The following is a 27,879-nucleotide window of genomic DNA, read 5'->3' as shown; positions in this document are numbered from 1 at the left end:
GCGCATTTGCGACATCGGAAATTGTTGTCTGATTGTACATATTAGCGGTTACTGTTGATAGCAAAACCTGGCCCATTCACTCACCTTCCTCAATCCAAGTTTAGAAGCAATTTCATCCACAACTTCAGCTTTTGGGTCTTCTAAAAATTCTAGGCTGTTTGCTGTACCAATCTACAAAAAGAAGAAAAGTCAAAAAGCAAACAATACAATACTCAAAGCCAACTATTTTTCTTACTGAGTGACTTTTTAAAGAATCTAATCACTTGTTCCCTTGATTTTTAAGTTGTGAAAGAGGGAGTAATTGAATTTTTTTTCATTGCATTTGCTGCAACACCTGAAATACTCTAGTGGAGGGGAAGCTCAAGTTCATTTTCTGGAATTTAGTTCAAAAAGACAACTATGAGCTCAATTTAGAGGGGTTTTGTTTTGCTTTAAATTTCAAGTACCCAATTTTTTTTTCCAATAAAGGGGATATTAGCGTGGCCAATCCACCTACCCTCCACATTGTTGGGTTGTGGGGGTGAAACCCACGCAGACACGGGTAGAATGTGCAAACTCCACACAGATAATGACCCGGGCTGGGATCGAACCCAGGTCTTCAACACCGTAGGCAGCAATGCTATAAATTGCTTCACCGTGCCGCCCTCTCGATTTAGATCTAATCACCATAGCTCTCATAGCCGCCCCAGACTCAGCAGAACCACAAGAATCACAGAATACAAATATTGTTGCCATAAATACAACCGTATCAAATTAAATTTCAGCTGATGGGTTACCAAATGGTCCAAGAGAAAAGTGAAGCTGAAGTCAGCGTGCAGTAGAGATGGTATAAATTTCTTGATAAACACTATTGGAGAAACTTAAACTAGTTAATGTTTCACGCTCTCCATACCAAAGGTTTTTGAGAAGCAATGAGTATGATCCAAATGGCCATATTCCAGAAATTACACCCTCCATCCAGAAAGCAGTTGGATCCAAGAGATGCATCTGACCCAAGAGTTAATTGGGAATTAATTTCTCCTCTGGGAAAGCAGGTTACGGACAATAAAAACAGGCTACCAGAATCAATTTCATCCCTTCTGTCCATATCATTTGAAGGCTCCTGGGGATCTCCTGGGGATCAGAGGAAACAAGCAGAGAAATCTACTTCCACATGGTAGATGGTCTCCAAGTTCTGGTTTGGGAGCAGGCAAAACTGTTGACACAAATAATCCCATTTCCATGTAACTGCGGATCACCAAGATATCCAAGACCAGGGTTAAATGGATCATTCATTTAACTCAAGCAAGTGGATACTGTCGATTGAACTGGCATTCGCAAACAAATGTTTGCCAAGTGTAATTTATCTCTTTATTAAGTACCAATGAGGTGTTGAGAGAGGTTGAGTGAGACACCTTGAAGTCCATGCCCACATGTTCTTGAAGGGGTAGTACAGGTTGACAAGGTGGTCTAGAAAGCAGACGGAATGTTGTCCTTTATTGGGCAAGGTACTGAATACAAAAGCAGGAATGTAATGTTGGAACCATATAAAACATTGGTTCGGCCACAGCTGGAGCAATGTGTACAGTTCTGGTCACCACATTACAGGAAGGATGTAATTGCTCTGGAAAGAGTACAAAGGAGATTTATAAGAATGTTGCCAGGACTCAAAAGTTGCAGCTTTGAGGAGAAATTTGATAGGCTCAGGATGTTTTCCTTTCAACAAGAGGGGCTTTGGGGTGACTTAATTGAGGTAAACAAAATTATAAGGGGCCAAGGCAAGGTAGACAGGAAAGACTTGCGTCGCCTAGCTGAGATGTCAATTACCAGGTGGCATGGATTTAAGGTGATTGGTTGTAGTAACTTAATTGCAGTGTTAATGTAAGCTTACTTGTGACACTAATAAAGATTATTATTATCCCAGAGTGAACTGCCGGAGAGTCTGAAACCCTAAATATGGTCACCAGTGGGCATGGCTATAATTCCAATCAGAGAATATTAGACCATGTTAAAGAAGGAAGACCAGAAGCTGGCAAATCTGATGAAAGACCAAAACATACGAGTGTGATCTGCGGGGGCAAGTAAGCAGCGGTCACATCGGTTCTCAACATTCGGAAAAAATTCTAGGTCAACATGGTGTTGCAGTGGTTAACACTGCTGGCTCACGGCGCTGAGGACCCGGGTTCAATCCCGGGTGACTGTCCGTGGGGAGTTTGCACATTCTTCCGTGTCTGCGTGGGTCTTACCCCCCACAAACCAAAAAGATATGCAGAGTAGGTGCATTGGCCAGGCTAAATTGCCCCTTAATTGGAAAAAAAGAATTGGGTACTCTAAATTTATTTTTTTAAAACATTTGGGAAAAACTTCCCCCATCCTTGCCTTGGTCAAGTGTCGCCTATGTGGCGACTAGGAGCTTTTCACAGTAACTTCATTGCAGTGCTAATGTGAGCCTCCACGTGACAATAAAGATTATTATTCTACTTTGAACTGAATTAGGCTCAACCGGGCACACGAGGACGTGGAGTTGACCCCGTATAGGGCCTCTCTCAAAACTTTGCTTATGAGTGTCGTGTAGGGCCCAGTTCACTCTCCCATTTCACTCTCACCTTGTTCTATGGGGAGGGATCGGATGACAGAATGTGCTCATATAGGACTGCGATAGACCCCCTGCCCAGCTGAGCCGAGAAAAGAATTATCTCCAGTAAGGTGGAAGGTGGAGTCAGAGGAAAGGAAGTAAAGCCGACCCGGTAAAATTGTGAACATGAAAGTAAAGAGAAAGACTAGAGTTGCGTAGCGGAAATCTGTCCACTAATTCTCGAAAGCTGGCGAACCTCCCCTCTATTAACAGGTTACCAAAGTGCTCGAGTCACGTCAATTTCCATAAGTTAACGGTCGAGTCCAACTGAAGTGCCAGAACTTCAATATCGGTGTTTAAGTGCAAGATGGGTCGGTATGAACAGCACTCAAGACGGGTCCTTGTCCTTCTTAAGGAGCAAGGAAACAGAGGCTTGAATTTGGGCTGGAGGCAATGAACCGCTGGATAAGGAATCGTAGAACATATCCAACAGCAAAGGTATAAGCTGTTCCGAAAATTTCTTATAAAATCCAATCGGAAAGTATTCCGGGCCAGAGGCTTTACCTGTCTGCATAAGACCAATGCAGTCCAACTCACAACTCTTGACAATTTATTTCGACTGATAGGATTGGCAGACTGTCCAGAAAACCAGCCATGATCGACTTGTCTGCAGGAGGCTGCGATTTCTACAGATCAGTAGGAGGATGTAAAAGACGCATTGACCTGGAGAGGGGCGGAGAGGGATGGAGCGTGGTAGCAGACGTATTGCCTTATTGGTGGTCAGTAACTCAAACCGAGTCTGTAACCTTTCTCTGCTTGCATAAAATTCCCGTGTGGGATCGAGTGAGTACTGATGATCAATGGAGTCCACCATCCTCTGTTCTAATTTGTTCATCTTTGGCATGTGCGCTATAAGAATAATTTCCCCCCTAAAGACGGCCGTAAGAGTCTCCCACAGCGTGGAAGGGGAGATGGAGTCGGGCCTTTTAATTTAATGTAGCCTTCAATAGAGGTGGATAAGCATCGCAAAATTTCTGATTGGCCAGCAAATAATATCCAACTTCCAATATTCAGCTGCCACCACTGATGGGAGGAGAGCCCTATCCCGAATTGAAAAAAAAAATCAATGAGAGAGTACACATGGTAAACATGAGAGAAAAAGGAGAAACCCCTGTCATTCGGATGCAAGAAACACCAGCGGTCCATCCCTCCCAAATGAGCCATTAAGGAACACACAGCCCTGGCCACCCCCGATGGGTCAAAATATTTGGGTACTGATCGATCTAATTTTGGATCCAGACACATTGGCCAAAATGAAACCAAAACAAAAACCCACCCCTCCCCAATGCCATCGCAGTCGAGCATAACCATACCCAAAGGCAAATGGAACAGTGGCAAATAATAGCTTAACCTAAAACTTACAAATAACAGAACACAGCTCAACACAAACTCCAAGCTCATTCTAAAATCTATGAGCTGCAGAAAACCCTTTAACATTGCTCCCGGACTTCCGGTTGCGGCTATGACCAGCTAAGTCGCACGTTTGGCTGCTCCTGCTACAAAGGTGTTTTCGGGCCGATTGGAGGGCCCCAACAGCGCTGTAAGGACAAATCCCGGTGGGGGAAGGCTCCCTGAAGAGAACCAGACCAACTTTATGGTCGGTACCCGGAGTGGGGTGGTAAAGAAAGCAACAGCAGCTCCCAAAAAAAAGCGGGGGAAGAAGACCAAAATGGCGGCCGGTGGAGCACCCGAGGAATGGAGGAAATGGGCGGAGGAGCAGCAGGCCGCTCTCCTGCGCTTCTTTACGGAGCTGAAAATGGAGCTCTTGGAGTCAATGAATGCGACGACCACCAGGCTGATGGGAGCCCAGGCGACCCAAGAGGCGTCGATTCGGGAGCTGCAACAGGAGATGACTGTGAGGGAGGAGGAGGCCACGGTCCTCGTGGGAAAGGTAGAGGTGCACGAGGCACTCCACCTGAAATGGCAGAGCCGTTTTGAGGAGCTGGATACCCGAATGAGGCGGAAGAACCTGAGGATCTTGGGCCTGGCAGAAGGCCTGGAGGGGTCAGACCTCCCGGGATATGTAGCAGAAATGCTGAGCTCCCTGATGGGGGCAGGGGCCGTCCCTTCGCCCCTGGAGCTGGAAGAGGCCTACAGGGTCATGGCTAGGAGGCCAAGAGCAAATGAGCCCCCGAGGGCGGTGCTGGTGCGGTTCCAGCGACTCAGCGACCGTGAGAGAGTGCTGGAGTGGGCCAAGAGGGAAAGGAGCAGCAAGTGGGAGAATTCGACGGTGAGGGTCTACCAGGACTGGAGTGCGGAGGTGGCAAAGCGGCGGGCCCGGTACAACCGGACGAAGGCGGTGCTACATGCAAAACGGATCAGGTTCGGAATGCTGCAGCCAGCGCGCTTGTGGGTCACCTACAGGAACCAACACCACTATTTTGAGTCCCCAGAGGAGGCGTGGGCCTTTGTACAGGAAGAGAAACTGGACTCGAATTAGACCCAGGGGATATTTGGCGGCCGTAGCCGCTCGGGTACTTTCAGCTGAATTCTTTGTTTGGATTTTGAACTCTTGCTGTGGTTTTTCTTCTGATGTTTTTTCCCCCTTTGCCAACTTCCCTTAGTTATTGTTATTGCGGTTATTCAGGGTTATTTATGGTTATTTATGCTGTTTGGTAGAGGGCGACTGTTAAGTACATTGTTATTTGTTATTTATCTGTTATTTATAATGTTAAGTTGGGGAGGTGGGACGGGGGGGAGAGCAGATCGGGGATATGGGCTCCTAGGGGGGGTTCTTTTACAGGCATGGACGGGGACGGGGGTGGAACTGAGGATGGCGGGGTGGGGTGTGGCAGGGCGAAAGCGCGGGCTTTCCTCTGTTTTCCCGCGCGCGGGGCAGAGGAGGGGGGAGGGGAGGAGTGCGGGGCGTGGCTAGCAATGGCGACCTTTCCCGCGCTGGAGCGGGGCCAGGGAGGAGTGGCAAGGGGGGGGGAGGCCCCCCCCCGAGCCGGGGGGAGTCGGAGTGGGGCAGGAGCAGCCGGGTCAGCGTGAACCAGCTGACTTACGGGAGTACGATGGAGGGTACATCGCGGCTAGGAGGGGTCCTAGCCTGGGGGGGGGGGGGAGGGGGGTTAGGGAGGGACACCGGGTTGCTGCTGAAAAGACCAGAAACGGGAAGTGGAGGACTGGAGAGGTGGGGGGAGGGGGACATCGCCATGGGGAGCGGGTCAGAAGGGGAGGGTCGACCCGGGGCGAGCAGGGAACAGGACATGGCTAATCGGCAGGGGAAGGGGGCGGGTCGTCCCGCGACCCGGCTGATCACTTGGAACGTGAGGGGGTTGAATGGGCCGGTCAAGAGATCAAGGGTATTCTCACACCTGAAGGGACTGAAGGCTGATGTAGCAATGTTACAGGAGACCCATTTGAAGGTAGTGGACCAGGTTCGCCTGAGAAGGGGGTGGGTGGGACAGGTGTTCCACTCTGGATTGGACGCAAAGAACCGGGGGGTGGCGATTCTGGTGGGAAAGAGGGTGTCGTTCGTGGCGGAGGAGGTGGTGGCGGATAAGGAGGGTAGGTATGTGATGGTGAAGGGTAAGCTGCAGGGGGAGAAAGTGGTGATGGTCAACGTATATGCCCCGAACTGGGATGACGCGGGTTTTATGAGGCGCCTATTGGGCCTCATTCCGGGACTGGAGGCAGGGGGCTTGATCATGGGGGGGGACTTTAACACAGTGCTGGACCCCGGGCTAGACAGATCGAGCGCAAGGACCAATAGGAGGCCGGCAGCGGCAGAAGTGCTGAGGGGGTACATGGAGCAGATGGGAGGAGTAGACCCATGGAGGTTTGGTAGGCCGAGGGCGAGGGGGTATTCCTTTTTCTCCCACGTCCATAGAGTGTACTCCAGAATCGATTTCTTCGTGTTGAGCAGGGGGCTGATCCCGAGGGTACGGGAAGCTGAGTACTCGGCCATTGCGATCTCTGATCATGCACCGCATTGGGTGGATGTGGAAATGGGGGAGGCGCGGGACCAGCGCCCGCTGTGGCGGCTGGATGTGGGGCTGTTAGCGGACGACGAGGTGTGTAAAAGGGTCCGGAAGAGCATTGAGAGCTATCTGGACTTGAATGACACGGGTGAGGTGCAGGTGGGGATGGTCTGGGAGGCCCTGAAGGCAGTGATCAGGGGAGAGCTGATCTCCATAAGGGCGCATAGAGAAAGAAAGGAGAGGCAGGAGAGGGAGAGGCTGGTGGGGGAGCTATTGGAAGTGGATAGGAGATATGCGGAGGCACCAGAGGAGGGGCTGCTGGAAGAACGGCGCAGCCTGCAGGTCAAGTTCGACCTGCTGACCACCAGGAAGGCAGAGACGCAGTGGAGAAGGGCACAGGGCGCGGTCTATGAGTATGGGGAAAAGGCGAGCAGGATGCTGGCACACCAGCTTCGCAAACGAGATGCGGCTAGGGAGATTGGGGGAGTGAAGGAGAGGGGCGGGAAGGTAGTGCAGAAGGGGCAAGAAGTGAACGGGGTCTTCAGGGATTTTTACAAGGAGTTGTATCGGTCTGAGCCGCCGACAAGGAGAGGGGGAATGGAGGACTTCCTAAACAAATTGAGGTTCCCAAGGGTCCAGGAGGGGCTGGTAGAAGGGCTGGGGGCGCCAATAGGGCTAGAGGAGCTAGTCAAGGGAATAGGTCAGATGCAAGCGGGGAAGGCGCCGGGGCCAGATGGGTTCCCGGTGGAATTCTATAAGAAAAATGTGGACTTGGTGGGACCGGTACTGGTACGAGCCTTTAATGAGGCGCGAGAGGGGGGGGTTCTGCCCCCGACAATGTCGCAGGCTCTGATCTCCCTGATATTGAAGCGCGATAAAGACCCCGTGCAGTGCGGGTCCTACAGGCCTATCTCGCTTCTGAACGTGGATGCCAAGTTGCTGGCAAAGATCCTGGCAGCTAGAATAGAGGATTGTGTGCCAGGGGTAATCCATGAGGACCAGACGGGGTTCGTGAAGGGGCGGCAGCTCAACACGAACGTGCGGAGATTGCTGAATGTAATTATGATGCCGGCAGTGGAGGGGGAGGCTGAGATAGTGGTAGCGCTGGACGCGGAGAAGGCATTCGATAGGGTGGAGTGGGAGTACCTGTGGGAGACGTTGAAACGGTTTGGGTTTGGGGAAGGGTTTATTAAGTGGGTGAAGTTGCTCTACTCGGCCCCGACGGCGAGTGTAGTGACAAACGGGAGGAGGTCGGAGTATTTCGGGCTCCACCGAGGGACCAGGCAGGGATGTCCCCTATCCCCCCTACTTTTCGCACTGGCGATTGAACCGTTGGCGATGGCACTGAGGGGTTCAGGGGGGTGGAGAGGACTGACTAGGGGAGGGGAGGAACATCGAGTATCGCTGTATGCGGATGATTTACTGCTGTACGTGGCAGACCCAGAAGGGGGAATGCCGGAGATAATGGAACTATTAGCAGAGTTTGGGGACTTTTCGGGGTACAAATTAAATTTGGGCAAAAGCGAGGTTTTTGTGATACACCCGGGGGACCAGGGAGAGGGTATTGGGAGACTCCCCTTCAAGCGAGCAGGAAAGAGCTTTAGGTACTTAGGGGTGCAGGTGGCAAGGAACTGGGGGACCCTCCACAAGTTGAACTTTTCCAGGCTGGTGGAACAGATGGAGGAGGAGTTTAAGAGGTGGGACATGGTACCGTTGTCGCTGGCGGGGAGGGTGCAGTCAATCAAAATGACGGTCCTCCCAAGGTTCTTGTTTTTATTTCAGTGCTTGCCCATCTTCCTCCCTAGGGCCTTCTTCAAAAAGGTGACGAGTAGCATCATGAGCTACGTGTGGGCGCATGGCACCCCAAGGGTGAGGAGGGTCTTTTTGGAGCGGAGTAGGGACAGTGGAGGGCTGGCACTGCCCAATCTCTCGGGGTACTACTGGGCGGCAAATGTGTCAATGGTGCGCAAGTGGATGATGGAAGGGGAGGGGGCAGCTTGGAAACGAATGGAGAGGGCGTCCTGTGGCAACACAAGCCTGGGGGCCCTAGTAACGGCACCATGGCCGCTCCCCCCCACGAGGTACACCACGAGCCCGGTGGTGGCGGCCACCCTCAAGATATGGGGGCAGTGGAGGCGACATAGGGGTGAAATGGGAGGTCTGTTGGCGGCGCCAATAAGAGGGAACCATAGATTCATCCCGGGGAACATCGACGGGGGATTTCAGAGCTGGTACAGGGTGGGCATACGGCAGCTGAAGGACCTGTTTATAGAGGGGAGGTTTGCGAGCCTGGGAGGGCTGGAGGAGAAGTTTGAGCTCCCCCCGGGAAACATGTTCAGATATTTACAAGTGAAGGCATTTGCTAGGCGGCAGGTGGAGGGGTTCCCCCTGCTCCCCAGTAAGGGGGCGAGTGATAGGGTGCTCTCGGGGGTCTGGGTCGGAGGGGGGAAGATATCAGACATCTACAAGATAATGCAGGAGGCGGAAGCAGCATCGGGGGAGGAGCTGAAAGCCAAGTGGGAAGGGGAGCTGGGAGAGCAGATAGAAGACGGGACGTGGGCGGATGCACTGGAGAAGGTCAACTCTTCCTCCTCGTGTGCGAGACTGAGCCTCATTCAATTTAAGGTGCTGCATAGAGCTCACATGACGGGGACAAGGATGAGCCGGTTCTTTGGGGGTGAGGACAGGTGTGTCAGATGTCTGGGAAGCCCAGCGAACCACGTGCATATGTTCTGGGCATGTCCGGTGCTGGAAGGGTTCTGGAAGGGGGTGGCAAGGACGGTGTCGAAGGTGGTGGGGTCCAGGGTCAAACCAGGATGGGGGCTTGCGATCTTTGGGGTCGGGGTAGAACCGGGGGTACAGGAGGCTAGGGAGGCCGGAATACTGGCCTTTGCGTCCCTAGTGGCTCGACGAAGGATATTAATTCAATGGAAGGACGCGAGGCCTCCAAGCGTTGAAACTTGGATTAACGATATGGCTAGCTATATTCAGCTAGAAAGGATCAAATTTGCCCTGAGAGGGTCGGTACAGGGATTCGCCAGGCGGTGGCAACCTTTCCTTGACTTTTTAGATCAGAGATAGACGTTCGGGGTCGTGGCAGCAGCAACCCGGGGGGGGGGGGAGGGGGGGAGGGGGGGAGGGGGGGGGGAGGGGGGGGAGGGGGGGGAGGGGGGGGGGAGGGAGGGGGGGGGGAGGGGAGGGGAGGGGGGGGCAGCAAGGGTCGTGGGGGGACACGCACGACTGTAACGCGGGCAAGCCTGCTCGCTGCTCATGTCTGAAACTGTAGGCTGCCTTGGTTGTTAAGGTTGCCGGGGGGGGGGGGGGGGGAGGACTGGTGCGCGCGAGAGGGCGGGCGAGGGAGGGACATTTGCCTAGAGGGATTGTGTTGTAAATAATTTAAAAATTAGTAGGGGTAAATGTCTGTATGGAAAAACTCTTTCAATAAAAATTATTTAAAAAAAAAAAACATTGCTCCCGTTAACTAACACACCAGCAGGGAGACTCCCAACTGGGGAGTAAAAAATTTAACTTACGAGGGCGACTGAAAGTCGCCACAAACACTAATAACGAGAAAAAGAAAATAGGTTATTGTAAGGAGCGAACTGTAGAAATCCCTCATATACAACTGCGGTCATCAAGAATACACCCAAACAACAGACATGAAAATTGCCCATACAACAGATTAAATGGAGCACAAATTATGCTTCTGGACAAAGGAGTCTGCATCTCCAGGCGAGTCAAAAAAAATCCGTCTCACATAATGTTAAGACAAAGGCGGGCTTGTTAAATCATCCCAAAGCTTACTCCATTCCTGTACAGGGGATTTCACTTTGTTATCTCGGCTCAGTGGTTAGCACGGTTGCTTCACAGCGCCAGGGTCCAGGTTCGATTCCCGGTTTGGGTGACTGTGCAGAGTCTGCACATTTTCACCATGTCTGTGTGGGTGTTCCGGTTTCCTCCCACAAGTTCCTAAAGGCATGTGGTTAGGTAATTTGGACATTCTGAATTCTTCCTGTGTGTACACGAACAGGCGCCAAAATGTGGCAACTAGGGGCTTTTCACAATAACTTCATTGCAGTGTTAATATAAGCCTACTTGTGACAATAAAGATTATTAAATTAAATTATGTCTGCACTCATGCCCTGGTATAATCTGGTGGAGTGGCCTTCTCATGTAAAGTCCCTGTGCTCTCTTTCCCATCGAAGCACCAACTCCTTCTACTTAAAAGCTGGGAAACCTTGCGATTACAGCACAAAGAGGATCTCCAGAGCGAAGCTTGGGTTGAAGCGAACGTGGTGAGACCGGTCTAATTCTGTGGGGGATGGAAGTATGTTCTCACCCACCATTTTGTGGAACAGGACTGAGAAATACTGAGAAGGGGTGCGGCCTTCGATCTCCTCCGGTAACCCCACAACACAAACATTTTGCCTTCTGGATCTGTTCTCTAGGGCATCCAGGTTGGAATTTAATGTCCTGTTATCCTTGCTCACAGCGGCAATGTCGGACTCCAAGGAAGTGATCCTATCACTATGGTCAGACAATGCAGTTTCCATGTCCTTGATTGTGGCGTCCTGATGCTTCGACTTGCCGGATGGTGATCCAGAGAACTGAACGAATAGGGGCCAAGATTGATATTTCAAGGTCCAAAATAAAGCATTGTGGCAGCACGGTAGCATTGTGGATAGCACAATCGCTTCACAGCTCCAGGGTCCCAGGTTCGATTCCGGCTTGGGTCGCTGTCTGTGTGGAGTCTGCACATCCTCCCCGTGTGTGCGTGGGTTTCCTCCGGATGCTCCGGTTTCCTCCCACAGTCCAAAGATGTGCAGGTTAGGTGGATTGGCCATGATAAATTGCCCTTAGTGTCCAAAATTGCCCTTAGTGTTGGGTGGGGTACTGGGTTATGGGGACAAGGTGGAGGTGTTAACATTGGGTAGGGTGCTCTTTCCAAGAGCCGGTGCAGACTCGATGGGCCGAATAGCCTCCTGCTGCACTGTAAATTCTATGTAATTGTCGATATTTTTCAAGTTCCAACACCAAACATTTGCTGAACTCTTCAACCGTTAGTCAACTGGAGAAGCTGCATCACCATCTTACCTCCAGTTGAACAGTGGGAGGCTTCAGAGTCAAAATTTGGGCCTTTTTTTTCTCCTGCTTTGCCTCTCCTGGGCATCACTAAGATGTGGGAACTCTATCCAGATAATTTCAGGGTTTTCTTCATTAAGTTAAAGACACATAGCACGGGGGAAAAAAAGGTTAAAAGGTCAGGTTTCCAGCGGGAGCCAGCTCGTACGTGTCTTTCCCTCATCACGCCACCGAAGTCCCGGAAAAAAATCTATGGTTTTGTTCAAACTTTATACACAGAATTTTTGGTCAACTGATGGAGAAGTGTTCAGTTATGATGCATTGCTTAGGTTAGGATGGGCCAATAACAATCATGGAATGGTAGCATAGTAGTTACATTACTGGATTAGTAAACAGAAGTCTGAACTAATGATCCAGTGACACAAGTTCAAATCCCAATACAGCAGCAGGTGAATTTAAATTCAATTTGACAAATCTGGAATAAAATACTGGTTTCAGTAATGGTGATGTGGAGATGCTAGCGTTGGACTGGGGTGAGCACAGTAAGAAGTCTTACAACAGCAGGTTAAAGTCCAACAGGTTTGTTTCAAACACTAGTTTTCGGAGCACTGCTCCTTCCTCAGGTGAATGAAGCACTGAGGAACTGGCCTAGCAAGTTACTCACTGGGAGGCGGTGGCGTAGTGGTATTGTCACTGGGTGAGTAACCCAGAGTACTCTGTGGTCGCAGGATCAAATCCCACCACTGCAGATGATAAAGTTTGAATTCAATATAAATCAGGAATTAAAAGTCGAATAATGACCATGAAATCATTATTGATTATCGTTAAAAACCCATCTGGTTCACTAATGTCATTTAGGGAAGGAAATCTGCTATCCTTACCTGGTCTGGCTGACATGTGACTCCAGACCCAAGGCAGTGCGGCTGACTCTTAACTGCCCAAGGGCAATTAGGGATGGGCAATTAATGCTGGCACATGCCCACATCCCAATTGTTTCACAGGCAATAAATTCTGGACCACCAACAATGTCCCACATAAATCGTGAATAAATTATGAAAAAGTACACCCCACCCCAAATAAATATCTGCTGAAAAGTAGCATGAAATATATGTATCAACAGATTAATAAAATGAATACGGTCTCAAATTAAAACATGCAACTAACAGTATACACATTTAAAAAGAACATTTGTATACTGAAGCAGAATTAAATTCTACATGCTTCAAATTGGCATGATAATGTACCTAATATTTATAACAATTTTATTTACTGTGGAATACATTCACTGTTCAAGAGTAACCAACTCAAATCATACAAAACAGCATTCTACAGTTTGGAGAACAGAATGTGGAGCCATCTAGTGGATCCAAACTGCTCACACTGAGCCCCAGAAACTCAACACAACACAAGGTCTCTTCTTGCAGAAGTGCACGCACACGCGCACGCGCACACACAATAAAAATAATTGAATTTTAACTATATTACATAAAATTTCAGGTTACATTCTCTCTTCACATGAAGCAGCAGTCTTTAGTATTTAAGACTTCACAAGTTAGATTACATATTTGCATTTAATGATATTTAGATTCGGTGGTATTCTGGATTTCACATTTGTTCTGTGAAGGTTCTAAGCCCCTGTGTTAGAAGCACAAGAATACCAAAAACAAATGACCATGAAGCACACTCAAATAAAATGTGTGTCAAACAAAGCACGGACAAAGCGATTCATTCTCACGACTGTTATATTTTGCTAATAATCTGAGTGAGACGTTTTTCCTGCATCCTCGGACTCTTTTTTTCCCCTCATAGAAAATGGCGTGCATTGCTGTTCACTGTGCCTGTACTTGCAATTGAACCCACCATAGTGCACAGATGTGAAATTTTGTTGAATACATAATGAATAAACTACAAAGAATTTTTGCATTTTAAATAGGTCACGCCTATTAATAAACTAAAAAGGCAGATTTCTTACCTGTGGAGGTTCATAGATGGCGGCGACCTCTGCGCGAATACCTAGAGGAATGTCCGTGTGTTCGGTGTAGCGACCATAAAGGAATCCAAGCCGCTGGTTTCCTGTTTGACGCCAGAAGTTGAGGAAACGATCTGCTATTGTGTGGTTCTCAAACATTATGTTGTCCACATGTCTGTATTTCTGTTCAGAAGATAATTACTACATAAGAGATCTTGGAAATAATTTCCTTACTACAATTATTGAGACTTTAACATTCAGAATTTTGTAATAGCACAAATATGCGTGACAGAGGCAACCATAATTTGCAATGTACAATCTTCAAATCACTTTAATTGCAATACTCTGAAAGAAAAAAGGTATATAGTCATTTCCTGATTATCCCAAGTATTGGTTCACTAATAATGTTTAGAATTTTGTTTTATCGATGTTTTTCAACAGCATAAATTCAGCTTGTATTTCCAAGTGTAGAAGAATGAGAAGTGATCCATATGAGGTATTTAAAATAATTAACGGATTCAATAGGATGGACAGGGAAATTATGCTCTGGTTAGAGAATCTAGATCAAGAACGTACAAGTTTAAAATTAGCACCAGGCCATTTAAGAGATAAAAATATTATTTCATGGGATGTGGGCATCACTGGCAACATAGAACATCCAGTGCAGAAGGAGGCCATTTGGCTCATCGAGTTTGCACCGACCCACTTAAGCCCTCACTTCCACCCTATCCTCATAACCCAAAAAACCCGCCTACCCTTTTTTGGTCACTAAGGGCAATTTAGCATGGCCAATCCACCTAACCTGCACGTCTTTGGACTGTGGGAGGAAACCGGAGCACCTGGAGACAATCCACGCAGACACGGGGAGAACGTGCAGACTCTGCACAGACAGTAACCCAGCAGGGAATCGAACCTGGGACCCTGGTGCTATGAAGCTACAGTGCTAGCCACGTGTGCTGTCCGCACATGTTGCCCATACCCAATTGCCCACGAGAAGGTAATGATGAGCCACCTGCTGCAGTCCATCTAGTGTAAATACACTCTCAGTGATGATAGGAAGGACGTTCCATGAAGTTGTTCCAGTGAAGGAACAGTGACATAGTTCCAAGTCAGGATGGTATGTGGCTTGAAGGGGAGTTTTTTTTCACATAAAGCATAATAGAAATCTGGAATTCACTCCCACACAAAAGAGACCTGTGGAATGGTAGGTCAATTGAAAATTAAGAACGAGATCAATAGTTTTCTGTTAGGTAATAGTGGAAGTTAAAACTAGGTGCACTTTGAGATGTTTTAGACATAAAGGCACTGTATAAATACAAGTAGTTGTTATTGTAAAAAGTCCTAAGACACTTCACAAGAGTGTCAAATCAAACAAAATCGCACAAAGTCAGAGAGAGAGAGAGAGAGAGAGAGAGAGAGAGAGAGAGAGAGAGAGAGAGAGAGAGATATTAAATGAATGATCAAAATTTGGTCAGAGGTAGATTTTACTCAGCGTCTTAAAGAGAGAAAGGTAGAGGCAGACCGAGGCAGAATTCTACAACTTGGGGTCTAGACAACGGAAGTCACAGCATCAAAGGACAAGAGGCCAGACTTGGAGGAGAACAGAGATCTCGGAAGGCTTCAAGAGGATACAGTGATAGAATGGGATGAGGCCATGCAGGAATTGAAAACAAGGATTAATCCAATATTAATCTTTGCTTGAGAAAAGTGAATTAGCCCAGGGAACAAATTAAGAAATTTTAACAAAATAGTACAAGAGGCATTTTAGGCTCCAAGGTAAATTATACATTGTTTTAAAATGCCCTACAGCAATCCCCGTAAGTATTAAACAATATGAGAAATTGCTGATGTTTCAGTTTCAAATCAGACTGCATTGCTCCAAAGGGCTGCCAATGGTTTGGTGCCACTTTAGGGTTATTTATAACAAACAATTGATTCTATGCTTAAATTATTTAACACACTGGATCAAAAGTGCTTTGAAATGCGATTTCCACCCCTCTCCAAAATATCCAATACCAGTAACGAGGTTTGCAATCCATGCAGCAACGTGAATTCATACTTGCCTGTCTGTTCAGTGTTATGGCACTTGGCTGACACTTTGTACAAATTCCATCAGGCCATGGGGGATGCCCTTCACACCCAGATTTGATTTTGCAGCTAATGTTCTCCAAGGCAACAAATTTGCCTCTGTGAACACAATTACAATCATGATTAAACCTCTCATCTCTCCAATAAGGTTGGGCAGATCCAGAAACATGAACCCTGCACACCACTGGCATCGTACTAATTAAAGCTAATTAACAACCTCAGTCAGGGTATTAATCCTACAGGGCTGCTGACAAGATCATGTTTCTGTAGAGTCAAAACGTCAAGCTACCAGAGGACACAACACTGGTGCAGGGAAAGAAAGTTAAACCTGGTTGCTTTAACCAATGATACAAATTAGGTTAACTGTTGAGGATCTGGCCACCTGATAATAAAACAAAAAGATCCTTTTGGAGCAGGTTCATGCAGGAGCTCTAGTTCAGACATCGAGTCAGTTCTGTGGAGGCACTAAAAAAAGATCATGGGTGGTATTTGAAGAAACCAAGATATGCAGGGAAATAAATGTCAAGAGTAAGCAGCAAATTTGACCATCTGAGTCAAACGGGCTAGGTTTGATCTGGTCTGCCCTGTACTGGGCGGCACAGTGCTTGGTACTGCTGCCTCACAGCGCAACGGACTCTGGTTCAATTCAGCCTTGTGGTGACTGTAGAGTTTGCACATTATCCCCGTGTCTGCAGGGTATTTTATGAGGTGCACCGGTTTCCTCCCACAATCCAAAGATATGCAGGTTAGGTCGATTGACCAAGATAGAAATTGCTTCTTGCACCAGGAACGTGCAGGTTAGATGGGGATTACAGGGATAGGGCAGGGGAGTGGGCCTGGATAGGATGCTCTTTCAGAGGGTCGGTGCAGACTCAGTGGGCCGAATGGGTCTCCTTCTGCAATGTAGGAATTCTATGGTAATTATTGGGCTGGTAGAGATGGAATAATTTGCCTCAATGACCCCAGGTATTGGGAGGTGGGGGAAGAGGAGAGAAAAAAATCTAACCAGCAACTAACTTCAGCGGTTTGAGTTGCCGAGGGGGAGTGAATTTAGATATATGCAGGTGAGGGACTTTGCACGAAAGGAGTGGAGGCAATTTCCCAGCTTGGCAAAGTACACCTTATTGGAGCAACTGTTGCTCCGGGATGAGTTGGGAAGAGGATAGGATTGAGGATATATACTGGTGGTTGGGGGAGCGGGAGGGCACAGGTGGTGAGAATCAAGGACGAATGGGAGGGGGAGGAGATAGGCTGGGAACTGTGGTGCGAGGCGATGCGTAGGATAAATTCAACCTCCTGCTACGAGATGGTGAGCTTGATTCAGTTCAAGGTACTGCACAGGGTGCATATGACCCGGGCGAGGATGAGTGGGTTCTTCCAAGGGGTGGCTGATGAGTGCAAGGAGTGTGGGCGAGGGCCGGTGAATCATGCACGCATGTTCTAGGGTTGCGAGAAGCTGGAGGAATATTGGGAAGCAATGTTTGGGGCGTCATCTAAAATCGTGGGGGTGGAGGTCAGGCCGGACCCAATGGTAGCGATCTTTGGGGTATCGGAAGTGTCGAAGCTGCTGGAGGAGAAGGGGGCCAATGTTGTGGCCTTCGCCTCTATAATTGCCCGAAGGATCTTGCTTAATTGGACATCGGATACACTATCGGGGCTGATGGCCTGGCTGTATGATTTTCTCCGGTTGGAAAATATTAAATTTGAGTTGAGGGGGTCAGCAGAGGGCTTCGAGACACGCTGTGGGTTGTTCATGACACTATTTGAGGATCCGTTTGTCGCACGCAGAGGGGGGGGGGAGGAATTGTACAAACTGTGGGCTGAGAGTTGGTGCTGCTTTTTTCCAAAAGTTTGAAATGAACTACGTTTTTAAAAAGTTACTAACCTAAGACTAGGAGGTAAGTATGACCTCCAGCCTCAAAATTTAAAGTTAAAAATTATAATTACTTTAAAATTCTATTCTCAATGTCAATGAAATTCCAACATTTTTAAAATAATTAAAATCAGAGAAGCTATCGTAGAGTTAGTTGCTTAGACACTCATCTTTACAACGCTTGTGATAGTTTGGTAGTCATTTTTAATGCCATGAATGAGTTAAAATCACAACACATGTCTTTGTAGAGGAATGGACCATTTGTTGGAACACAGGTACAGGTTTAAATTCTTTTGTATTATCCACATCTTAGAAAATTAATTATATACATAAGCATCTTACAGCTTTGAATGTGATTTAAATTTGCACTATTTCAGGGTGATCTAAGAGTACTATTGATTATTTGCTTCTATTGATTCATAGCACTGTCAGGCTGTTAAATAAATTGGTGGCCTTAAAACCCAATGTTTATTTTGCAGCACCTCTTAATTTTAAAATATAGTAAACTGGAAAAGTTCAAGTCAAAGTGAAATCGTAATGTAGGAGGCAGAAAGCAAGTCATCAGCGTGCAGCTAAATAAAGGTAGTGACTAAGAAATTGCGCATATAGCAAGTAGTCTTGCTCTCAGATGACATGCAAATTGCAGGGTATTCCCAAAAGGATTAGATTTTGAGTTGAATTTCAGCAATATCACCTTCATACACAATAACCGTGCACTGTATTTAGGGTGTAATGGAGATATGTTAAACACTGCAAGGTAGATTACAAGGAATCTACCTTTTGGAGATTTGGATCGCTATCTCGAACATCCATTTACTTAGGTCAATGATAGTATCTAACCAGCAGAAATGATCAGGGCAACAAGAAAATTCATAACTGAACATCAGGATCAGATTGCTTTGAATGGATACAGTCTATATCAGGATATTTTGGATAAAGTTTCTTCTTGAAAAGCATCTATAATCCACTACTTTAGACAACTTACTCTAATTTGTCCCATCCTATGTCATGTTACTATGGCAGTTTTAAACAACACACCTGAAAAAAGGTGTGAATCATGGAATTGAGTAAACTGCTTTTAGAAAATAATTATTATGGTGAATCTGAGAAACTTTTCTTCCGAAGAATACTTACTTGTCAGCACCACCGGTCAACTTTCGGATGTATGCATGGAATGACATATGTTTAACAGGGGGGTCCAAGTGATTGAGATAATCCTCATCAAAAGGCTAAAGAACAGAAAGCATAATCCAGAAACATGGATGAATATTAGCTACAGTTTATGCCCAAAGGATAAGGATTATTTGTGTGTAGAACAGAATATGTTTTCACATTTTTCACAAACACCATTAGGCATCTACTGAAGTGCTTAATGCAAATAGGAATATTTTGAATTAAACATAGAATATTTTAATTCCCAGCTTTTCTAAATGTGAAAGTATGTCAGATACACAAGTGTTTTACTTATATCTGGAAACTATCACACAGTAAAGGCAAAAATGATTGCATCCATTTACTACATGCACCATAAATGCAACACATCCCTTTGGTTCAATGGACCAATGCTACCTTTGGTAGTTTGTAAATCAACCAATGCTTCCTATTTAGTTTTACTTATTTGAACAATTCGGAACTAGTATAAAACAGAACAAATTGAAATAAAGTCTGTGACAATCCATCTGGACAGTATTAGGATTTGGAGTCTTACGGTTGCTTGATCATGAACATTAAAATACCAATATAAACTCACCCCTCCCCTGCCCCAGGAATTCTGATAACAAATAAAGTATATCTTTCATACCGACAGAAATTCTTAATGAGGAAATTAGGTGCTGGAGCTATAACAGTAACAGCCCTGCATCTTCCTCTGCTTCAAATATTCACTCATTTTTCCTTAAAAGATGCAGTGGTCCCACTCTATCAAATGCTCCCAGAGGCAGAATATTGCATTCTTCAATCCTCCTCAGCATCAGAAAATGCTTTCATCACAGCAACAATTTCAAATTGTGACCTCCCATCACTAGCTCCCCCCAAAAGGTCTTTCCCGAGCCTAGTTAACGTATCAAAATCTTTCATAAATTTAAATACCTCTGTTACATTTTTCCTTGGGCTTTTTCTGCTCGAATAAAATCATAAAGAACGAAAACAAGTCCCAATACCCAATCCTCTCAATTATGGTTTTATATCCCTGGTATCATCCTAAATAAATCTTCATTATAAACCCGCTTTAGCTTTAATATCCTTTCTATAATCAGGCAATAAAACTACATTCAGTGCTCTTTCCTGTGCCCAACAATGACAGGAAAAACAGTATTTTTGATACATTTATTCAACTATATTAAAAAAATACTTTTGGCCATGTTTGTGACTTTAATATCCAACTTATTTTTCAAGGAATGTGTATGAACACCTAGGTCCCTCTTGTTGATGCTCTTGGTGTCTTTCCAATTCTTGATGTTCCTCTCAAAATGCATTTCCATGTCTCTTTGTATTAAATTACACCTAACAACTGTTTCATGAGGTACGTGGGAACCCCAGTAAATAATGTCCACATGCTTTGGGCATGTCCGAAGCTCAGAGGGTTTCGGCAGGGGTTTGCGAAGGCAATGTCCACGGTGCTAGAAACACAGGTGGTGCAGAGTCCAGAGGTAGCGATCTTTGGAGTGTCGGAAGAGCCGGGAGTTCAGGAGGTGAAAGAGGCAGACGTCCTGGCCTTTTCCTCCCTGGTAGCCCAGAGACGGACCCTATTGATGTGGAGGGACTCAAAGCCACCTCGAGTGTAGAGACCTGGGTTAGTGACATGGCTGGGTTTCTCAGTCTTGAGAAAATAAAGTTTGCCTTAAGAGGGTCAATGCTGGGGATCTCTCGGAGGTGGCAGCCGTTCGTCGACTTTCTCGGGGGAAATGAAAATGTCGGCAGAAGCAGCATTCCGAACCGGGGGGGGGGGGGCCTGGGGATAGGTGTTAATTGTTGAGGTGTGTGAAGATTGGGTCGGGTGGGGAAATGTTTATTTTACCATGTTAATATTATTGTTTTTGTTATTGTTGTAAAAATTTTGCAAATACCTTAATAAAAATATTTTTTTAAAAAACAACTTTAATGCAGTGCGCCCTCTGCTGAAGTCCCCGACTGATCCCCCGCCTGTACGTTAGAGCCCTTCCTCAATCCAAGCAATACCCTTTAACCCTGTCGATCAATGTTCTATCCTGTTACTTTATTTCCTTTCATACCACACCATCCGAATCTATCTAACGGGTCATTACTTTAAAAATATAGCACCTACACACAACTCAAATTTATCAAACATGACGTGGGCCTCTTGGTCTTTGGACAACAACACTGTGCGAACCAAGCACAGGAACAGGATTTCGCCCTTCTCCTCAGCATTTGATAACTCTCTAGTATCCTTAGGACTTTTAAACCGGGAATGTGGGGGTGTGGGAATTCTGGGGCAAGGAAGACAGGTGAACACAAGTTCCTTTATCTTGACACAGAGTGGTGGGGATCAACAGTGGTGTCAGCCTGTTTCTATTCTCTTTTCTGGTCAACCGTGTGCGTTACCAGCATTTCCATCATTACTTCAGACATTTACCCCCCCCCCATCAATCCCACCCAAATCATCACCTCCTTTTGTTGTTATGAGCTTCTTTCATGCTTTTCATTGAGTTATTGTACATTTGGCTATTATATTCTTATTGCTTATGATTTTTCATATCAACATACTAATTTTTCTATTAGCTGTTAGGTTATGAGGCCATTATTTTTTCTCTTGTATATCCTCACTTTATTCTTCTCTTCCATACAAAAAACTGCTCGATTATCTTTGAATTTTTAGTAATCCCCTTCCGGATTCTTCTTTTATTACCCTTAAAGTATTATCTTCTTTTGAGGGCTTGTTCCATCCCCCACCCCACCCCCATTTTGTTCTCAATACCAATCTGCTTTCCATACCTTCAAAAGAGATTGACAGCATGCATAGCAAAGGGATTTAGAAAGAAAAACACACGTTTTTTAAACCAGGCAATGATTAATTTTCTACTGTACAGTTGAATGACAAAGAACGATATAAACATTCGCTATAGTTTGCTTCTAGCTGAACTGAAAACAAATGGAACATTGAAATATTAAACTTCAGGTTGATAAATATCCAAGCATATCAGCAATGAATTTTATAAAGCATTTTAAAAACCTTGAAGAACAAGCTATAACACATCATAGACCACTTATCAGCTATAGTAGCCAAGACTGCATTAACAGTTTACTGAATTATGTATTAAAATCAATTGTTCACCGTTTTCATTACTGCAAGAAAAAGACGAACATGATGGCATTAAACCCCCTGAGATGGGATTGATTTTCCATTTTAAACTGATAGCATGCGTCTGCACATAGTGCTGTGAGAAACAAATTGCAAAGAATCGATTTGTAAAGGGGGGCAGGGGGAGATAAGTGCATGCTAACTGAATAACAAAGCAAAGTGGCAAATGCACAGCACTCATGAAGGCTTTGCAATTATTTAGCCAGCACTTCACAGAATACCTGCAATTAAAAGTCAAGTAGTGAAGAAGTGTGGACATGTCTGTACTATACCCAGCCTCCATTATTATGGCACCCTTGAGTGGATCTAAATCCAGGTGTTCAGCCTGCGATTGTCCTACACCGATTGGTCTTTTTAAACTACCAGGTGCAGGTACTCATTCACAACATTTGCTGTATTAAAAGAATGTTCTTTAAGATTCCACCCGTGCACTTGCACTACTAGAAATGCTAGTTTGAGAACCCAATGTAAATTAACACATGTATAAGGATCAGCCAACAAAAAATAAAATCTGTTCAGCAGTCTTGTCCATAATAGAAATATCAAAACATACCAATCTGTGTCACTGGCTGATATCAATTAATGACTACCCTGTAATTAAGCATATTATTGAGTTCTAATATTTTCCAACATTTCACTTATTAAAAATGATTTTCAACATACTTGATTTACAAAATATCTCCCCTCAATTGTGTGAAATTAAAAATGCTGTAATTGTCTCAGTTATTGTCATTGTTATGCATGTTTTGATTTTGTGCTCACGTTTAACACATCAGGGCAATGAGTTAGGAGTACCATACAGTCAGAAATGTCCTTCCATCTGTCCAGTGTTAATGTCAAAAGCAGCACAAACTGCCTTGGATCATTTTTTTGAACAATAATATAAATTCTGAAATAATGCAGTGATTTCAAACAGAATATTAATACTGCTAGGACTTCCTTACCTCCAGTGGTACACAATGAACACATTTGCCCAGCGCACCATGCCGACACCTAATAAAAACACAAACACAAAAGAAATTTAACAAAGAACGTAATTCTGGGGGAAAAAACAGAGTTCTTGGTCTTTGTGATATTGCACAAAAGGACGATTGCAAATTGGCAGCATATTTTGCAGTTGCCCCCATTATTTACATTGAAGTCAGGAGAGGTGCAAGACAGGTGCCAATTCACTATCAAACTCTGTACACTACCACACAAATTCATAATGACCCCCTTATGTCTTAAATGCTTTCCACAACAGGACAATATTTTTAGTGGGATCTTCTTTACCATTTTCTTGTGGGTTGTAAATACAAGTCTCACTCATCTTTCATCTGCGAAAACCTAATAATCAGCCAGGCCAGGTTATCAATACCACAAGCCAAGTATCAATAGGGCAGCATGGTGGTAGCACTGCTGCCAGAGACCCGGGTTCAATTCTAGCCTTGGGTCACTGTGTGTGTGGCGTTTGTATGTTCACCCTGGTGTCTGGGTAGGTTTCCTCCGGGTCCTCCGGTTTCCTCGCGCAGTCCAAAAATGGGCGGGTTAGGTGGATTAGCCATGATAAATTGCCCCTTAGGTGTCTTGGGGTGTTTAATTTAGGTTATGGGATTATAGGGGAGTGGACATGGGTAGAGTGCTCTTTCTAAGGGTTGGTGCAGACTCGATGGACCGAACGGTAGGGATTCCAAGTTACCCGATGACATCAATCAAGATTGTTAACTCTTTAGAACTACCCATCAATTGAGAGAATTCTACGATCACACTACAAACTAGTTTCATAAACACTTCCTTAAAATCTATGTGAACAATAAAAACCGCATTCAAAACTGTATGGACAATAGAAAACCGCATTCCTCTCATCAATATGCTGTTACTTCATGTAAAAATTCAATTAGACATGGTGGCAGTGGCTAGTTAGCATTGCTGCCTCAGTTCCAGGGACCCAGGTTCCATTCCAACCTTGGGTGACTGTGTGGAGTTTGCATGTTCTTCCCCATGTCTGCGTGGGGTTTCTGCCAGGTGCTCCGGTTTCCTCCCACAGTTCAAAGATGTGCAGGATAGGTCGATTGGCAATGTTGAATTGTCCCTTTGTGTCCAAAGGTTAGGTGGGATTACGGGGATAGGGTGGGAGAGTAGGCTTGGGTCGGGTGCTCTTTCAGAGGGTCGGTGCAGACTCGATGGGCCAAATGGCCTCCTTCTGCACTGTAGGAATTCTATGATTAGTCAACCACGATCTGCTGCTAACAAACTTTTGCGCGCTCTCCTCAAGCCTCTCCAAGTGCCTGTTACTTTTTTTTGATTATTGTTTCTTAAACCATACCCACCACTGATGTTGAATTGATCGGCCTGAAGTTGCTAGGAATGTCCTATATCCTTTCCTCAGCCAGGGAGTCACAAGCCACTTACAAGCCACCCCAGACCAGGTGACTTATCCACTCTAAGCACAGCTAGCCTTTGCAATGCAATTTCCATTTCCGTCTCTGCTTCTACTAACATTTTGTCAGCATCCGTTTCCTTGGAAGACAGTGATGCAAAGTACTCCTCATGTTTTCTAGCCCTATCCTATGCCTCTACGAATATGTTACCCTCTTTGTCCCCAATACGACCCACCCCACTTCTTCATACCCACTCATTACTGACATGCCGGTAGAAGATTTTTGGGCTCACATGTTTATTGCCATTCTATACGCACATTCTCTCTTTGCCAGACTTAAAGGAATCTTATTGTATTTGGCTCCAAGAATGTACCCGACTTGCATTGTACACCCTTTTTGTTGTTTCATCTCATTAATTTACCTTTTTGTCCAAGGAGTCTCGATTTTGCTTTCAGAACCTTTAACCCTTATTGAAATGAACCTAACCCATACCAGAAAGAGTTCCTCCTTAAAGATGATCCATTGTTCAGCTACAGTTTTGGTTTCATATTATCCTGATTAAACATCTTCCCATCCCATGAAATGAATCCCATTCCAATTTAGAGGTTCTACCTTTTAGATTTTTCCTTTCTCAGATACCAATCTAAACCTTATGATCCAATGATCACTCTTACTCGAGTGTTCACCTGCAGGCATTTTGTTCACTTTACTCACCAGCACCACCACCATCTGAACTTTATTATTTGTTTAAATCTCCTACCATTCAAATGGGATGCCAAACCTGATTTAAATTGTACATTGTGTTGCATATTCATCTTGCTCTGGCAGCACAATTTAACCAAGCTCTCATTGTTATATTAGGATTCATGGGTGTGACATGCCACAGAACCATCAACAATCATGCCAGTAACACTTAACACAACTAAGTTCTGTGCAGAAACATTAAGCACAAATCAGACAATGGTACAAACCAAAGGAGTGATTGGAGCAAAGAAACTTGTGCAAGTCCAGATCACTCACTGAAGATTCCCTAAGAATCAGTTTAAAAGCTATGGAAGCAACCAAGGAGCAGGACACCTAACCTCTTGGATATGGATAATGAGTGATAGAGGAAAAGGGGGAAATAACTTAGAGGGAACATTACCCTTCAAAAAGTTAATAACTTTGGTTACAGAAGTTATCCACAAATGGCTTGTGCTTTAAGAAGTCACCTCTCATCTTAATTTACAGCAATTTGAACCTAGTCAATGTATTATTCTATAATTTATAAAAAAGTACATAAGTAATGCTATTCTGTAGGTTTCTGATCAGGGTCTTACTGTTGCTGGTCCCTGTTTCTGTATATCTTGCCATCCTGTTTCATTAGATACTGGTCAATGTCATCCTCCACAACAGGCATTGTAGACGTGGTTGAAACTCTTGACCCTCCAGGAGCTTGGGCTGAAGTCTCCATAACTTGAGTGGAAGTCCCAGCGTCACTTGATGGAAAGAGGAACAGCAGGTCGCCATGCCTAAGGCAGAAGATATTAAGGACAAATTACTGGGCTTACACCTGTCAAAATGTTGACTACTGCAGTTGAATAATGAAACCAAAGGCAAGTCACATTGCATTAGCCCAAATGAAAGCATTATTGATGACAAAGCAACCGTTGATATTTTTCAGAACGCGAGTGTTACTTCAAATAGCTCTATGTGTAATATGTAGAGCTTTTACTTTTAAATCCACCTACAGTGACGGCAGACTTCACTGTAAATAAAAGCTTTTGGCTTATTTCCACCGATATTCAACATTATTCTGCAGATTTTCCTTTTGGATATTTACAAGAATCTATCCAATCTCCTGTTTTCAAACACATCACAAAACCCAGGCGTTACGGTTCAAGGGGAAATGGAGAAATTAAAGTACTCCGAATATTTATGAGCAGTTAATTATCTTTTAACATCCCCACATCATCAGAACTTGACTAGCATCCTTATACCAGATGAGTGGTGAGATGAATACTGCCAACTTGGATTCTTAGACCTGATCATCGTCCAGTGGTCCCTTCCTGGAGATGTTTTCCGTGTCAGGCCAGGTCATGTGTGGCTTCCCAACTGACAAACTGCCAGTGATCACTATGCCCTCTTTCCTCATTTATTGCCCTCTAGCTTCTCTTAATCGCACCCTCCATACAAGCTCCTCAACCCATATTCATGGTCACCCACTGATCTCGCCATCTCTCTACTCCTGTGACACCAGTTGCAGATTACTACTTTGTATCACTCTCCACCCACATCCTATTTCCCCCTCCAAAATCCTACATCATTCTACCACCATCCCCCAACTCATATACAACTACACTGACAAAATACCAATTGTCTACCTTTTGGCCCTCTATGCACTCAACTGCAGGCTCATCTCCACCTTCAATGCACGCTCACCTTCAATGCCCTCAGCCCATTAAAATTATTACTCTCTCTCATCTTGGCCACTCCTCCGCAGTGCCCTCATATCTGCTCCATTTAGCCCAAGGGAAGGCTTGAACAGGATTAGCAGATACTTGGTTCAACATTCACCACTAGATCTGACCACGCCATAAAATGCACTATCAGGTTCTACCCTGGTCTGCTAAAACTGCTCAGTATTCCAGGACCATCCAGACATGCAATGACCCTGGTTCCTTTTACGTACTGCAAGTTGTCATCTTAAACCCATCTCTCCCATCTCCTCCACCCTCGCCTCCAACAAGTGTGAGGAACTCATGGATTTGTCACCAAGATTGAGACAACCCAATCACCTGTCCCTGCCATTCCACCGGACCAGACCTCCACTAAGGTTTCCTCATGTCATAGCCCGAACTTGCATCTTTCCCTAGTTTCTTCCCCATTTTCCCTCGTCCTCTCCGTGAACTTTCTCTAAAGATCCCACCCTTCCCACTAAACTACTGACCACCTAACAGTACTGAAACAGTTCTCAAAGTCACATAACATCCTAAAGGACTACAGCCAACTATCCCTTCTCGTCTTTCTCAACCTGGTCTTCAGCTGTCCACGTGGTAGGCCACATCATCCTTCTCTAATGTCTCTTCATCGTCTCCAGTCAACTGGTTCCATTCTTATCTATTTAAATGTAGCAAGTCATAAAATTTACAGTGAAGAATGCCATTCGGCCCATCGAGTCTGCTGCAGCCCTGGGGAAGAGCACCCTACTTAAGCTCCCGCCTCCACCCTATCCCCGTAACTCCACCTAACTGCACAGTTTACCTATGGTGACACCCAAGAATCTAAGTCCCGCCTCTATTCCTAATTTACATGCTCCCCTGCAGCAACATCATCTGAAAACATGTGTAAGCAGACAATACCTAGCTTTCCCTCGCCACAACTCTTTATCCCTCTACTGTCTAGATTGTCAGACCTGTCCAATATCTAGTACGAGATTAGCAAAGGTTTCCTCCAATCAAACCTTGGGAAAACTGAAGCCATTGTCCTTGGTTCCAACCACAAACTCTGCTCGCTCGCATGGCATTCCTTTCCCTGATAACTGACTGAGGCCAAATCAAACTAATTCCACGCTCATATTTAACCTGGAGATGAACTTTCAACCACACATACACATATCTCAAAGATGCCTATTTTCTCCTCAGTAACATTGCCAACTCAACCCATGCCAACT

General features: G+C 45.4%; 1 protein-coding gene across 1 annotated transcript in view; it reads right to left on the bottom strand.

Annotated features, from left to right (window-relative positions):
• The window catches only part of nploc4 (NPL4 homolog, ubiquitin recognition factor), a 97,825-nt gene that overhangs the window by 46,627 nt on the left and 23,319 nt on the right, over positions 1 to 27,879 (bottom strand). The window contains exons 4-9 of the mRNA XM_038776743.1: positions 25,547 to 25,738; positions 22,812 to 22,860; positions 18,684 to 18,778; positions 15,652 to 15,775; positions 13,592 to 13,771; positions 85 to 171 (exon numbers count right to left, since the gene is read on the bottom strand). Coding sequence (XP_038632671.1) covers positions 85 to 171; positions 13,592 to 13,771; positions 15,652 to 15,775; positions 18,684 to 18,778; positions 22,812 to 22,860; positions 25,547 to 25,738 — 727 coding nt within the window. The remainder of the gene's footprint in view (positions 1 to 84; positions 172 to 13,591; positions 13,772 to 15,651; positions 15,776 to 18,683; positions 18,779 to 22,811; positions 22,861 to 25,546; positions 25,739 to 27,879) is intronic.

The sequence above is a fragment of the Scyliorhinus canicula genome, chromosome 18, assembly GCF_902713615.1.
Source record: "Scyliorhinus canicula chromosome 18, sScyCan1.1, whole genome shotgun sequence".
NCBI lineage: Eukaryota > Metazoa > Chordata > Chondrichthyes > Carcharhiniformes > Scyliorhinidae > Scyliorhinus > Scyliorhinus canicula.
This window is presented reverse-complemented; position numbering and strand designations above follow the sequence as displayed.